The 14,477-nt window shown below is 40.4% G+C and overlaps 2 protein-coding genes across 4 annotated transcripts; one reads left to right on the top strand and one right to left on the bottom strand.

The window, feature by feature from the left end:
* Positions 1–474: 474 nt before the first annotated feature.
* LOC114447517 (serine/threonine-protein kinase ICK-like) lies at positions 475–6,137 on the bottom strand. Of its 3 annotated transcripts, none has more exons than XM_028423834.1 (14): positions 5,936–6,136; positions 4,793–4,925; positions 4,621–4,675; positions 3,723–3,844; positions 3,555–3,634; positions 3,228–3,360; positions 2,981–3,152; positions 2,734–2,901; positions 2,275–2,661; positions 1,973–2,184; positions 1,750–1,892; positions 1,540–1,656; positions 1,342–1,449; positions 475–1,231 (listed from the first exon to the last, which is right to left on the bottom strand). In XM_028423834.1, exons 2-14 carry the CDS (start codon positions 4,891–4,893, stop codon positions 1,080–1,082), a joined length of 1,950 nt encoding a protein of 649 aa, XP_028279635.1. In that variant the 5' UTR covers positions 4,894–4,925; positions 5,936–6,136; the 3' UTR covers positions 475–1,079. The 3 variants fall into 3 exon arrangements, with proteins under 3 accessions (XP_028279635.1, XP_028279634.1, XP_028279636.1); XM_028423833.1 differs by having other exon boundaries at positions 1,525–1,656; positions 5,936–6,135; XM_028423835.1 differs by lacking the exon at positions 1,342–1,449 and having other exon boundaries at positions 475–1,191; positions 1,564–1,656; positions 5,936–6,137.
* An 858-nt stretch (positions 6,138–6,995) lies between these two features.
* Positions 6,996–12,469, top strand: fbxo9 (F-box protein 9). Its single transcript, XM_028423846.1, has 12 exons — positions 6,996–7,174; positions 9,088–9,159; positions 9,485–9,616; positions 9,711–9,768; positions 9,933–10,032; positions 10,113–10,243; positions 10,337–10,451; positions 10,618–10,736; positions 10,859–11,045; positions 11,134–11,230; positions 11,812–11,966; positions 12,061–12,469. Exons 1-12 carry the CDS (start codon positions 7,172–7,174, stop codon positions 12,167–12,169), a joined length of 1,278 nt encoding a protein of 425 aa, XP_028279647.1. The 5' UTR covers positions 6,996–7,171; the 3' UTR covers positions 12,170–12,469.
* The last annotated feature ends 2,008 nt before the right edge of the window (positions 12,470–14,477 follow it).

Genomic DNA, 14,477 nt, shown 5'->3' with positions numbered 1-14,477 from the left:
TACAATAGTTGAATTTACAATTAACTCTCAATATACAATAATTATAATATATAATATTATTATATTACAAATAATCAACCAATCAATGTTTATTCTAATGTTCATTTGTCCACCAGTAGGTGGTGCTGTTTAGCAATTGTAAAGACAAATTAGTTGATATGCAAAAACATTAAGAGATGAGAATAACATTAAGAGATGTTACTATTACTGAGTATGTTATAATATAACATAAGCCTTTACTTGTGTTGACAACAGTACAGGTGCAGACAGACCGTGCATATGAACCCACTCTAATAAAATCCATCTTGCAGATACACCAGCACGTGAGACTGGATTAATTTCCAGCAACAGACTAATCCTTCTGCCTGCTGTTCTCATCCTGCAGCAGCTGTGAGCTTCAAGTAGAACATAAACTGCAAGGTAATATTCAAGCAAATGAATTACAACAAAAAAAAACACTTAACATGTCAGCAGTAGTCATTCAAAAGTTTAATTATATGTAATACCTGCAATTCAATATTCATACTCATACTCATACGTTTGGCCAAGAGGAGTCAAATACAAACTGAAACAGATCTATACAACATGGGGATCATTTGCATTGTTCAGTGACATTAAAGCACTGCATTGAATCAAAAACATCAACAAATAATAGTTACCTGATTAAAAACATGATCATAATATAAAAAAGAAGAGAAATGTAAAAAAAATGACTGTACTGTACAAAAGCAAAGTAATAAGCAGGTCACAGTGAATGATTTATAAAAGGTATAATATGCATAATATTTATAAGTTGCAGATCAACAATCAATGATAAGATAGAAACCAACCAAGGGCCTGCAGGACAGCAAGATTATTATTACAGAAATAAAACACTGAGCATGTTTCTCATTTTGGCCGGTTGCTTTAACCCACACACTTAAATATTTTAACAACTCACAACATCCAGAGTACACACAATGCAACAAAAGTTATTGCTGTGTAAGATTTATGTACAGACTTTGATTATAAAACAACTAGGCCTACTCTTTGGAGGTGAAACAGTTCTCAGGGCACAGGTCAGAGCTCTTGTGAGGCCACTAGCGGTGTCCATATTTGGCAGACCAATCTGTACGCCCATGAATGGTCTGCGGCGGGGGGCGGGGCAGCAGACCAGGGGTGCTTTTGTTAGCCAATGGTATGTTGGCAGAGGCGTTCATCTGGCTCCGGCTGGACCGCCATGTTGCATAATCTGAAACAGGAACAATAACCAACCTTTGAACAAAGAATTTAGTATAAAAATACAAAGTGTATAAACCCAGGTCTAAAGTGTCTGCAGTCGAAAAACACAGGTATGCTCACTTGATGCTGTTGTTTCCACTGATGGACCCTGATGACCCCTGTGACCACCAGAGCCGCCGTCCTTTTTGTAAAATGACGGCATGTATCCACCTGGGATTGTATTTGTGCCTAAACATAAACAGATCAATTAACCTGAGCTCCCCTCGACTCCAAGAACAAAAATGTACAATCAGGACAAGTTACCATGAGCATAACTACCATGAGCGCCTCTGCTTGGCAGAGTCCCTCCGAAAGGAATACTACTGCTGCCCCAAAGATGGCTTCCAGAGAAGTCTTTAGTAGCATTTATGGCCACATTCTTCTTTGTACTAATGCCTAAAGAAGGCAGGAAAATAACAGGTATAACACATAATAATGATAATTACACAAATAAAAGAAGTCCTTGCTGAATAGTATAGAGTATATTACCAGGTAAATATCTTGACTGCCTCAGGTAGTGCTGTTTAGCAGAGGCAGTTCTCAATGGCTCTTGATAGGCTGCAGTCTTGTTCAGGTTTAAAGGTGCATCTTCTTTTCCATTAGGTCGACTGAAGTCCAGAACAGTTCCATATCTAAAAGACAAGAGGCGTAACACTGGCTTGTGACTGCATGTCATTTCATATTAGACAGCACTAAACTATAGCAGCCTCACCTGCTCAGTGCATCCTCCCCCTGCCTCGACTTTGCTGTGGAGAAGTTGCTCTTTCCGAGAATACTTATAGAAGTCAGGTCGGAGTCTTCGTAGTCGTCCCAGTCTTCACCCTTAAGGTGACCCGTGTTGTGGCCCCAGCGCCGGCGTCCTCCTCCTTTAGGTTTTAGCTGGTAGCTTAGCAGGTTTGCATTTTCTGACTCCTGTCTCGTTTGCTACAATCAACAAATGCCAGCAAATAATCACACATTTATAACACCACCAGATATACACACTAATACTTTAAAACCAACGCCGAGCCCCACCTTGCTCTGGAGACTCTTGTCGACAATGTAAGGAAGATGGCTCTGTGGTGTTCCTTCTGTCTGTTCCTGCTTCAGGATGTGCTTTGGCTGGTGCTGCTCTCGCATCAGCCCTGTGTGCCGCTGGTATGCCGCTGCCTGGGCAGCTGCTGATGTAGGGGAGGGCTGGATCTGCTGGAGAGGCCTAGAGGGGGAGCAGTGCTGGTTGGAAGGAGGAGGCTGGGAAGGGGGCACAGGTTTGAGCAGCAGAGGCTGCTGTTGCTGTAGTGTCTGTTGTGACTGTAAAGGTGCCTGCAGCGGGACATGGCCCGGCTGTGGTCTGCCCTGCTCCAGGATCTGTTGAGGAGTGCCCAAAGCCTGGCCCACATTGAAGTACGAGTACCTGAGAGCCTGTACAGATAAACAAGATCAGCTTTAATTCTAGAGGTGTGAAAACTACACAAGTATGGAAAGGGGCAGCACCTGGGCAGAAGACGGCCTCTTTTTGGGATCCCACTGAAGCAGGTCAGTCATCAGATGGATAGCTTCAGGACTAGCATTTGGGATCAGTGTCTTCAGATTACTGGGAACACACTGAGGCCAACGGAAATTCATAGCACTAGCCAGCTGGTACCCCTCCGGCCAATCGCTCTAGATAGGCACATTAGATATAATATTACATATTTATGTAACACTAATGTGTTAGTCTAAATAAATCATAAGAAATTACCTTCTTTGGCGTACCCAAGACTTGGCAAATCTTGAATATGGTGTCCACCTCACTGGAGCCTGGGAAAAGAGGCCTGAGGGTGTAAAGCTCTGCCATGATGCAGCCGACTGCCCAGTGGTCTATGGGTGAACTGTAGGATGTGGACCTGAGCAGCACCTCTGGAGCTCTGTACCTGGTGCACAAAGAGGAATAATAGGATAAACCAACCTTTTTTAAGGGTATATGTATAATATGTTTACAAACCCACCATCTAGTCGAGACATAATCTGTGTATGGTGGTTGAGATCTGATCTCACGGGCAAGCCCAAAGTCGGCTATTTTCACCAGCTCTGGGCCCATGCACAGAAGATTCTCGGGTTTCATGTCCCTGTGAAAAAATCCTAAACAGAGACGCAGTGTGTCACCGTCTCGGCTGGAAGATTATATGAGTTGAGTGATATTTGAAGGACCAGTGCGGACCAGACATCTGAAAAGATAATTATGGACTACACACTTCATTTCTGCTAGAACAGATTCTTCAAATCCTTCACATGGGTCCTCTAAGTTTGCCCACTTGAGTGGTGAAAAGACGTACCATGTTTATGAATGAATGCAAGCCCTTGGAGTATCTGAAACATAATATTTCTTACAGCAGACTCAGGAAACAATCTGGTCCTGCAGGAAGAAACAATCAGATTAAGATTTTATCAAACATAATTTAAAATGTGGAAACATTAATCCCAAAAAAATGATCAATAACCACCTGTCTTTCATTAGCTGATATAAGTTTTCCTTCATATACTCAAAAATGAAGTACAAGTGATCATTTTCTCGAATCACCTCCTTCAGTTTGATGACATTTGCATGGTTAAGTTTCTTCAGGGACTGTAAGGATAAATAAAGACATTGTGTAACGATAGGTGTACAAAGACAACTCAAAGGTATGAACAACTGATAAATTTAACCATGCTGCGCAACACACACACAGGTTACAGCACATTCAGAAGCACGTCCTACAACTAATAAGAAAAGCCTTGTTGTTAAAACATGGGTCGAGTAAGAACACAATGTAGTTTGGGGTAAATGCTGCCAAGGTGGGATTTATGCTTGTAGTTTAAAAAGGGAAAAGAAATACAGAATAAAGCATGATGGAAAAAATATAACTTTTCCCATGCACTGGGATGATTCAGGTTTAACCATGCTAATTTTTAGTAGGGGGGTTGGGAGCTGTTAAATGGGGGTGTTGATATTTTATGGTGGCATGCTGTATTTTTAATCTACTCAGCAGGACTCTAAGGAGCAGCAAGTTCGACACATGTTCTTCTGCAGTAAGCTCTAAAAAAAGGGAGTGTGTAGGCCGGGGGTGGGAACCAGAGCTCAAAACTAACAGCACACAAGAATCACCTTCTGCTCTTAGTGCTGGTGTGTGACATTGAGCTGTGAGGACATTTAGACAGTAACGTACTGAAGTGGTTTAAAAAGAAATGACAGAAAGGTTTTCATTATACCACAGCTGGACTAAAATGTACATCATTACTGGAAAACCCACATTATAATGACATTTCTACACAGAAAGAAGAACTGAAACAGATTACAACATTATACAGATTGTTATGACTATAGACCTATTGTGATTTTTCCTCTGTGAGGTGTGCACTTACCTTGACTTCACGGAGGTTCATGCATTCTTCCCAGGAGTAGAACTTCCTTTTCATTCTGAAAAAATAACATTTCTGCTGACTAATTTGTTTGATGCTACATGCAAATTTAATTGCAGGATAAATTTGAGCTGCTCTAGTTCACCGTTCACACACACAATTTCAGGATACTCACTTCTTTATGGCGACTAGCTCTCCAGACTCCAGACTGCGGCCGAGGATGACTGAGCCGTAGGTGCCATCCCCGAGCTGTCTGATGGTGGTGTATCTATTCATTATGCTTGTCCTTCCATAGCATCATCTGGGGGCTGATAATAATTGGGTGGGAAACAGAGATGTGTTCACTTCCTACTGTGGAATGAAACCAGACAACAGCAGGAGGACTAAAAGGGGCTAAAAGGACATAAGAAGTGGCGTACTCATGGTGGAGGGAAGGATGATGTTTCTGGACTATATTTGTATCTCATACAAATACATACACAAACCATTGAAAGATACACACAATTACAACTTTGTATCAAGGAAGAATCTGTTTCCTGAAACCTTGCTGCATCTGATGGCACAAATTTAGAATTTTTTGTCACTCATGGTGATCGTATGTTTTAGCCCTTATCTATATAGAATAATAATGATATTCATACATATTCAGGAGACACTTTAAATCTTGCACTTTTTTTGTGTATTTTTGTGTTGTTATAGGCAGCAAATAATGAAGTGAAAACAGATTCACAAATCATGTAAATAATATATGTATGTTATTTAACATTAAAATCCATACTTCTGGCGTATCACCCTGTGACATACAAACATGGATGAAAACTGATGGGTTGCCTGTTAATGCTGTTTAAATACAGTAAGGTTTATACGTTGGTGTGAGCTATCTTATGTTACAGCTACTTTAATGGAGCTGTAAGAAGTAAAATACACAAAGCTTAATGTTCTACTAATTGGTGTGCTTTATCCCATTTGTAATTTTGTTTTTAATTATACAAAGTGAAGGCTAACATAAAGCATTTTTGAGCAGACATCGTCTCTTATTTGTACGTAATGTTAGGTGGCTCCACAATGATGCTACGTCAGATTTTCTAGCTTTGATACTACAACTAGCTCTGTGTGGCTTCGGTTAATCTTTAACTAGTACTGACACAGGTGATGCCCGCATATATGTATACATATAGGCATAAGGCGTATTATTCTGTGACGCTACTAGTGAAGAAAAATCGCATCGCTTCGCAGACAACAGTGGATTTGGTGTAGAGGACTGAGCGATCACAACAAAACAAAGTAGCTGAAAATAAAAGCAACACATAAGACTCACCCTCGTCGCGTCAAACCGACACCAAGTCATAGCCGAGCATTAGCAGTGGATGTTCAACAAATGTCTTACTGCAGTCATCAGCTAATTGGCACCAACCATAGACCGCAACCAGTGTGCCTGTAACACACAACGTAAATATTTCCAGCTAGGCCCCTCCGTCAGAGACCACCACAATCTCGCGTTGCTTTAAAAAAAAAAAAAAAAAAAAACAAACAACAGCAAATCACAGATGGACACCAATAAATCACTGCACGTCTGTGATTCACAAACAAAACGTTCAATTTAAAACAAAGCATTAAATAAAAACGTAATGGCAAAACCTATCTGTAGCAACGACACAATAAAAACAATGATATTAGAAACATATAATCCAAACAAGAAGGAAGTATCGAAAAACAAAACCGGAAGTGAGTGGGAGCCAGTGCGCTTGCGCCGTGTTCTTCTTCTTCTTTGGTTAAATCTGCGACGCACTGCAAGGACCCCCGAAGTAATAAATCAACGCAGACAACAGGAGTAATTCAGTACAAAATGTATTTAAGTGAAAGAAAAAAAAATATAAGTCACAATTTCAGTTTTTCACAAAAAGTCAAAGAAGTTTTGTGATATATATATTTTTTTGGCAGGCTAATAAATGGCAAATGACCAATTTAAGACGTTTGTTTGCATTACTTGCAGCATATATTTCAGTATAAATGTGATAATTGTTTGTATTTGCAGTACATGCGCTGTCAGATTGATTATGATTATTTTTTGGTGCTTGGGGGAGTGCTATCTGACGTTGCAGTGCATTGAATTAGTGAGAGCATGAGCTTGTTATTACCAGTTATCTTATTAATAAGCAAGCAAAACAAATGTTTCTGTCGTACTTTGTAGTAGAAACAGCTTCCACATTAACAAGTATGACTCAGTACATCCCACCGCTGTGGATAATTCGACATATATGTGTGTGTATATTTCATGTAGGTGATAATATATTGGGAATATCATATCAAGTCCATATAAAGAGCTCACACATAAAGCACGCCTCTCTCTTCCCCGTCTCTCTCCAACTTCAGCGCTCTTCCTGACTTCCTGTGTCACTGTCACTGAGGCTCCGGGCCACTCAGCGAAATGGCTGCGTTCCTGCGAGCTCGTAAATATGTTCGTTGTGTCGTCCGTTTCTCCGACCGTGAACTGTAAACGGTAGCGCTGACCGCTTGTGAAGATAAATACGGAGACAGTACTGGCCAAGGTGTCATGGTGAGTCACCTGGTTTTATCCAGTTATTCGGGGGAGAAGCGTGTTAGCCAGCTAGCTATCTAGCTAATTTAGCTAACGTCACCTAGTTACCCGTAGTTAAGCTTTGGTCCACGTGTCCCTGCAGGGGTTAACTAGGTATTAAACCTCAAATTGTAATTAAATGTAGCCACAGATACCTTAAGTTAATTGCATGCTTGCATCAGGGTGCAGTAGAATAGGTGTTTAGCATACGTTATTTAGCATTAGGGTTTAGCTGCACTCTTTACCTGGTTGGAGAGTTTCTGATTTGCATCAGCGTCATTATCGTTAGTTGAGTGTCAACTTGTTTACAACTGCACAATCTCTGACATGTAGCAACTCATTAATAATGGAATATTACATATCTTTGATGTGCACTTCTGCACAGGCATTACCTGACTGTGCAGGAGATAAATAAAACATGTGAGATAGGAGAATTTAGAGAAACTACTTGTTAATCCTTATGTGCTAATAAAGTGTAAAATAAAACGTAAAAAATTGTTCAGTGACTGTAATAAATGGGGAAGAGTAGATTCATGGAGCTATAGACACATGCAGAGGTGATACTACATTAGTCAGGGTTCCTACGCAGTATGGAAAAGTGTGGAATTTGATTTTAGTGTTTTCCAGGTCTGTAAAAGTATGAAAAAGGGAAATCAGGGTATGGAAAAATATTTGCATTTCCAGACCTTTGCCGCTACATTATAAAATGCAGCTCAACTTTGAGAAATATAGACCAACGGAATTCGTTAAACGCGGTGTTCTGTGTTCTGAAACTGTCAATTGTGACGTAAGCAGCGAGTCGAGAGGAGATGAACGTTATGCAAATGAGGGTTAGGTTCACATGCCGCAATCAAACAAACTTTTTTCGAAAGAGATTTAACTCCTTTCAGGGTTTTGTAAAGGTTTGTTGTTGTTGTTGCTGACATGTTAAACAATTTATCATCATTTATAATCACAGACGTCGCGATCCAATTTCACTTCATTGGTGGACCCCCAGACCCCCCATAATATTATATCAATATAATAATAATTACATTTTCAATGCTTCAGAGCCCATGTGAGTAATGACTGACATGAAGATAAGTAGGCCTACCTGGATAGCCATCTAGTTTGCCAGTGCAGACAATAACGTTCTAGCAAATCAATGGGTTCACCCTCAGTACAGCAGAGAAAGTGACATTGCCCTGCTGGCATGTAAAATCAGCGTAACATCGAGTCCCATTCACCACCAAGTTCCATACGGTTCAGAAAAATATTCCTGTTCATTTTGCAAAGTTGCATTCAATAAGTATACTCTACTCATCTGGTATATAGGTATATAGTGATGACAAAAGACAGGGCACTGATACAAGTTTTAGGCCCAGCTAAATATGATGTGCATTTTAATGATATGCCACAATATGAGCATGTGTCTCCAAAATCTGAGAATTTGAGTATGGAAAAAGTCTGGACTTTTAAATTTGAAAATGTGTAGGAACCCTGATGAGTGTTGCTGTGCCCAGTGCAGGAAGGATAAAGTACAATTCAAAACGGCGACAAATAGCTGTACTGTGGTTTTCCCTGTTGATTTTACAGTTAAGCTTGAAAAATAAAACTCAAGGAGATGCTATTTGAATGCTGACAGTCAACCATTGTATTTTTAGTGGCAGAAGTTTCCTTAATTAACAGACCAGAAAATGATCATTATAATGCTTCAAAGTACAACTTAACAGTGCTCTCTGGTGGACAGTTAATAAAATGGTCACACGTAAGTGCCTAGTAGTATATCTGAACTGCATCATTCGATCATATTACAGTAGAAATAATTTAGTATCAGTCCCATTTGATCCTGAACAAACTACTTCTTAAACTTTAAATAATTTATTTTGAAATATTTTTCTGTGTGTCTACAGGCTGACGAAAATGCAGATATTGGATGTACCATAGAGGATGAAGATGAAAGTTCAGATGACCCAGACCTTCAGGTGTGCTGTTTCTACATTATTGACTATTTTAATGTCAAACCCACTTAGAGTCTAAACCTAACTCTTGTGTTTTTTTATTTATTTTGTAGTTCTTTGAAACAAGTACATTTAAAAGTGTTTAAAGAGCATGTTTGTTCACCCCACCCTCTATAAATAAAGGCTAAGTAAATATTTATATGCCAGTTCAGTGATTGGCTCTGCAACCCGCATGCAACAAGTCACTGAAATAGACATATGACATGCCCAGGTTGTACCCATCCTCTTCTCCAGTGATAGGTGTACAGGCCTCGCTCACTCATTTAATAATGTTTTATCTGGCTTTCAGGTGGAGCTCAATGTGTTCAGAGCTCAATGGATGTCTGAACTCAAGCCGAGCTCTGGAGTGAGTGGATTGAGTGACCGACTGCTGCGGGCTCAAGGGCAGAAGAGGAGCCAGGAAATTGCTCGGGAAGAAAAGGTAAGTTTAATACAAGAAGTGAGGTTATTGTAAAAGGACCAGCTTTTAATATGACCAAGCTGCATAATGACTGATTTGAGTCATCTTTCTTTAGGCCACAGAGCTGTTTTTGAGAGCTGTTCAGGAAGAGCAGAATGGAGCTGTCTATGAAGGTATGCATGCAGAATCATACATCGCTAGTGAAAGAGTGAAAAGTTTAACCACAAACTGATCTGGCATTTTAACAGCTAATGCATCTCATGCCACCCATGTAGTTCCTGGGTATTTCATTGTTAAATATGTATTTTTTCATTTTCCTGTCATCATTTTTTTGCAGCTATCAAATTCTACCGCATGGCTATGCAGCTTGTTCCTGACATTGAGTTTAAAATCAACTACAGCCGCCCTCCTGATGCAGACCGAGGTGGAGGGAACTTGTAAGCTGCTGTTTTTGTTTTTGCTGTGTAGGGTTTTGTATTCTTAAATAATCATAACACACTGTGTTCTGTGTTTGTAGCATGGAGGATAATGATGCCAACGGTGACATCGAGAATCTACTGGCCTACTTTGAGCAGCAGCTCACTCTGGAGAGCGCCTTTCCAAAGATCTGTTCACCTGAGCTAGAAATGACTCAGGTGCACATTTCAGGTAAAAATCCTGCCTCTTACTGGATCAGATCTGTGTCAGAAGTGATCATCTGTGTGTAAACATTACTTTGCTTCATGTTTAATTGGACTGTAGCCTTGCCACGGGAAATCCTGATGTACATATTTCGCTGGGTTGTGTCAAGTGATCTGGACATGCGAGCCCTGGAGCAGCTGTCTTTGGTTTGCCGTGGGTTTTACATTTGTGCAAGGTCAGCCCTGCTGTCATAACACATCAGTTATGTGACAACTTGCCTGTTAACATTTTGCTTTTCTCAGGTTGTACCCTTTAAAATTGCTGACTTAGAATGATGCAATCTCAGGTTGTCACTGTGCAGTAGATAAAAATGTTTAATTTCCCTCTTTATTTCTCTGCAGGGACCCTGAGATTTGGAGGTTAGCCTGTTTAAAGGTGTGGGGAAGGAACTGCACCAAGCTCATACCTTTCAAATCCTGGAGAGAGATGTTCCTGCGAAGGCCGCGCGTTCGTTTTGATGGCAAGTTTTCTGATGCTTCTTTCAGCAAAATGTCTGTGACAGTATTAGACTGATCTCAATGCCAACGTTACTGACTGATAATACACTGGCAAAGTTTTTAATTTCTATAATTTTCTGCACAGGTGTCTATATCAGCAAGACGTCATACATTCGTCAAGGAGAGGAGTCACTGGATGGATTTTATAGGGCTTGGCACCATGTTGAGTACTACAGGTACCTCCGGTTCTTCCCTGATGGCCATGTGATCATGCTCACTACCCCTGAGGATCCCCTGTGCGTTGTTCCACGCTTGCGTACTCGAAACACCAGGTACAACTGTGCTAAATCTTAACACATCCAAGACACCTTAAGTGTGGCGGCTTTTCAGAGTTATTGTGAATTGTGTTTGATTTCACAGAATGGATTCTGTCCTGCTCGGCCATTTCCGTCTGTCACAGGAGACGGATAATCAAACCAAAGTTTTTGCTGTTGTCTGCAAGAAGAAGAAGGAGGAGGTGAGGATGCTTCTTTGTGGTGAAATAAATACATACAGGAAACAGTACGTCGTTATTTTGAGAAGGTCAGAGTGTAGCACGTTCACTGAAGAGGCTGCCTCGTACTTCTATGAATACAAATGGTGCAGCCTGAAATGTAACATGCTTGTGTGAGAAAACATGAGGGTTCAAATGGCAACACCATAATCCAGCTGCTGCACAAACAGAGGAGTTGTTGCACTTTTGTCTGTTGTCAAGGGTTTATTTTATTTTTTCAGTGGCCAAATTTGGCCCCTACACTTAACTTTTAATTTAAGAAAAGAAATGACTCTAAAAAGTGTTATATGCTTATACACATGTTAGGTTTTAAAACATGCTTATTCAACATCTTCCTGAACTTGTTAACAACAAATGCAGAATGAACTGCTGTAATCACAGCCTTAGTAAAGACAAATTCAGATTCAGAAAACTTCATTTGTCCCCAAGGGGCAATTTAAGTGAGCAGCTTAACGTGTACGATACAAATGGGAATGTGGTTAAGTGAGTTCAGGTTTTCCATATATTCGGTTACATAACAGCTCTGCTCCTTTAATTGTTGACAGAAAGCAGCCGAGTTTCAAAGGAATCGGTTCTGCAGGCGGAACCCAGCTCCAGAGGCTGAGCACATCTTCCATGTGGGACTGCAACTGTCCTCTGGGGGGCGTCAGAGTTTCAGTAAGCTGGTGTGGATCCACCACTCCTGCCACATCACGTACAAGTAAGACAGCTCAGTAGTAACAGTGATGTATGACAGAAGGGCTCTTTGTATTTTGACTCATACCTGACAGTGATTGTTTATTTTTTTTTTTTAGGCTGACTGGGGAAACAGTTGTCAATGCATTCGACCTGGACAGGATGTACACTCCTTTCTTCTTTGCACGTGTTAAGAGTTACACTGCTTTCTCTGAGCAGCCTCTTTAAGCACTTAATTCTACAGCACCCACAGCAGACGTCCATCCACTATCCTAACTCCTCTGTTTGATTTGTGCTGCAGCTGGATTATGGTATGGCTATTCGTGCCCTCATGTTTCCTTCACGCGAGCATGTTACTTTTCAGGCTCACCTAATAGAAGACTACTTATTTTCTGATTTCAGAAATGAATTATTTGCTGAAAGCTAAAGTAATTAGCAACCTCCCCCACCTGTTCCAAGCAGTGAATGTTCAAACTGTTTTTGTTTCATGGTTCACTTTCTTCCTCAAATAAACAGTGATAAACAAAATATCCGACCCCGGTGTAGTTACGTTCTATTGCACAATCCGAGTGAAAAGACATTGCAGATGTTTTCAGACTCCTACTTCATTTGTCTTGCTGAGGACACACTCATATAATCCACGCATTACATTTTCTGGGAACCGAGCATGGACAGATCAAACAGGATTTGCAGAGAAAAAAAATAATAGATGTGAAAGTTGTCGGATTAGACTAAAATAATTTGTGATTTCACTACAGCGGTTTTTTTTTTCAATGTCCTACAGAACCTATAGTTTGACAATTCTCTGCAAAAACATGGAAGTAAATCCTCTAAATAGTTTTGTCTCTAAGCAACTAATACTAATGCTCTTTGTAGCCTGGTTTGTGAAAGATATGACCTTTACATTACCTAATGTAGAGATGCTAAAGAGTCACCTAAAACATAAAGAGCTGGGTGGCACAGTTCTGACAGTTCTGCTGTTTTCAGGGACAAACCTGGACACTGCACCCCGCCCTCTCCTAACTCCCTGAGGCCATGGCCTCTGAAAGTCAGTAAGTAAGTCTTTGTTTGAACAGTGGCTGGCCAGCAGACATGCCGCTGAAGCTCCACAAACAGTCGCTCTGTCCTTTGTGTGCACATCATGAGAGATGCCACTTAAGTAGAAGGACTCAGTGGAGTGAAGGTGGGCTGTCTGTCTCGACATAGATCACTGGCTTAGACGTGGCGGCTGCATAGAGAAAACACTCTGAGCAGCTGTTTTTCTGCCACTTAATAAACAAAATCAATTAAAACTGATCCAATACAGAGTCACTTAATTCAGGCGAGATCACATTTTTATGACCAAGCATGCCAAAAATGCCCCAAGAGCACAAAGCTCACTAAGAAAAACAGGGAAACAATCCTCGGTTTGGAAAATCTTCATGTGTTCAGACCGCTGTGTTAGCCTAACACAACATGTCATGTCATGTCATGATGTCAATGGTTCACCAGCCATTTAATGAAAGCTATCTGTAGAAATTGTTGTAATATTTGTAGCATGTAGAATTTTAGGAAAAAAAATGTTTTTATTGTGTTACAGCAAGTTAATCATGAGTCACATCATGTTAACCCAGGTTTACCTCAGATTTCAGAATATATTTATTTATTACAAATTTCATATCTCATTACAGACCTGTATGCTTCCTTGGGTTTTGTCAGTTACAGGGATGTTTTAATGCTGATCCTGCTCCTTAATGAACATGTTACCTTCAACACAGTTACTGTGTACAATGGAAGAGCTGCAGCAGGTGGCGGGAAATTAAAAAAAAACAACAACAAAAAAAACTTACAGAGTAGATATGGCTCATGGATGTTAGCGAGTCTGTATTATCAGCAGGTGTATGTGGATCATAATTCAAACATTCCTGCTCCAGTATGCAGGAAGGAAAATTAAAAACAAAAAACACACACTAAGGAAATAAATAAGTGGATCTTTTTTTCCTCATCAGTGTTTTGGAAGATCAGTAGATGAACGTTTGGGGAAAAATTACTGAAAAACTAATTAGCCTAGGGCCTAGCTCTGTCCCTGTTTCCCCCTTCTTTCCTGTAAAGCTAAGCTAAGCTACCAGGCTGCAGCTTTGCATGCCACAGATTCTGAATAATATAACATAATATAACAGATCTTCAATTTTCTATATTTAAAAACAGCATGTTAATGTGTTAGAAATGATGATTTAGGACGTGTGATGAGAGAAGCAGAGTTTCAGGCACAGGATTTGGACAGGAAGTCTGACACAGAGAAGTGAAGTGTTCGGGTTTATTCAGAAAATGGAAACATTTTTTTGTCTCTATGAACTTTTTTTCTGAATGAAAATCCCATGTTCACCTCTCTGTTAGTCAGAACTGGACCGACAATAACAGTCTATTTAGGAAATGATGCTGCATTACAGATAATCAGCTGGTCCAGAAGGCACCCTAATTTTATAAAAGACAAAAAAGCATGATAATATGATCATCTTCAGCATGGGGGGGGGGGGGGGGGGGGGGGGGGGGGGGG

Source organism: Parambassis ranga, chromosome 15, assembly GCF_900634625.1.
Source record: "Parambassis ranga chromosome 15, fParRan2.1, whole genome shotgun sequence".
Classification (NCBI taxonomy): Eukaryota; Metazoa; Chordata; class Actinopteri; family Ambassidae; genus Parambassis; species Parambassis ranga.
Note: the sequence above shows the minus strand (reverse complement) of the source record. Positions and strands in the feature narration are given on the sequence as shown.

Bases quoted from the DNA above. Each gene is read 5' to 3' on its own strand.
- LOC114447517 (XM_028423833.1), bottom strand. From the start codon at position 4,893: ATGAATAGATACACCACCATCAGACAGCTCGGGGATGGCACCTACGGC. The intron at 3,635-3,722 runs GTGGTTATTGAT...TTCTTCCTGCAG, and splicing joins TATCAGCTAATGAAAGACAG to GACCAGATTGTTTCCTGAGT. The intron at 2,662-2,733 runs GTGCTGCCCCTT...TTATCTGTACAG, and splicing joins AGAGGCCGTCTTCTGCCCAG to GCTCTCAGGTACTCGTACTT.
- fbxo9 (XM_028423846.1), top strand. The intron at 10,452-10,617 runs GTCAGCCCTGCT...ATTTCTCTGCAG, and splicing joins GGGTTTTACATTTGTGCAAG to GGACCCTGAGATTTGGAGGT. The intron at 11,967-12,060 runs GTAAGACAGCTC...TTTTTTTTTTAG, and splicing joins TCCTGCCACATCACGTACAA to GCTGACTGGGGAAACAGTTG.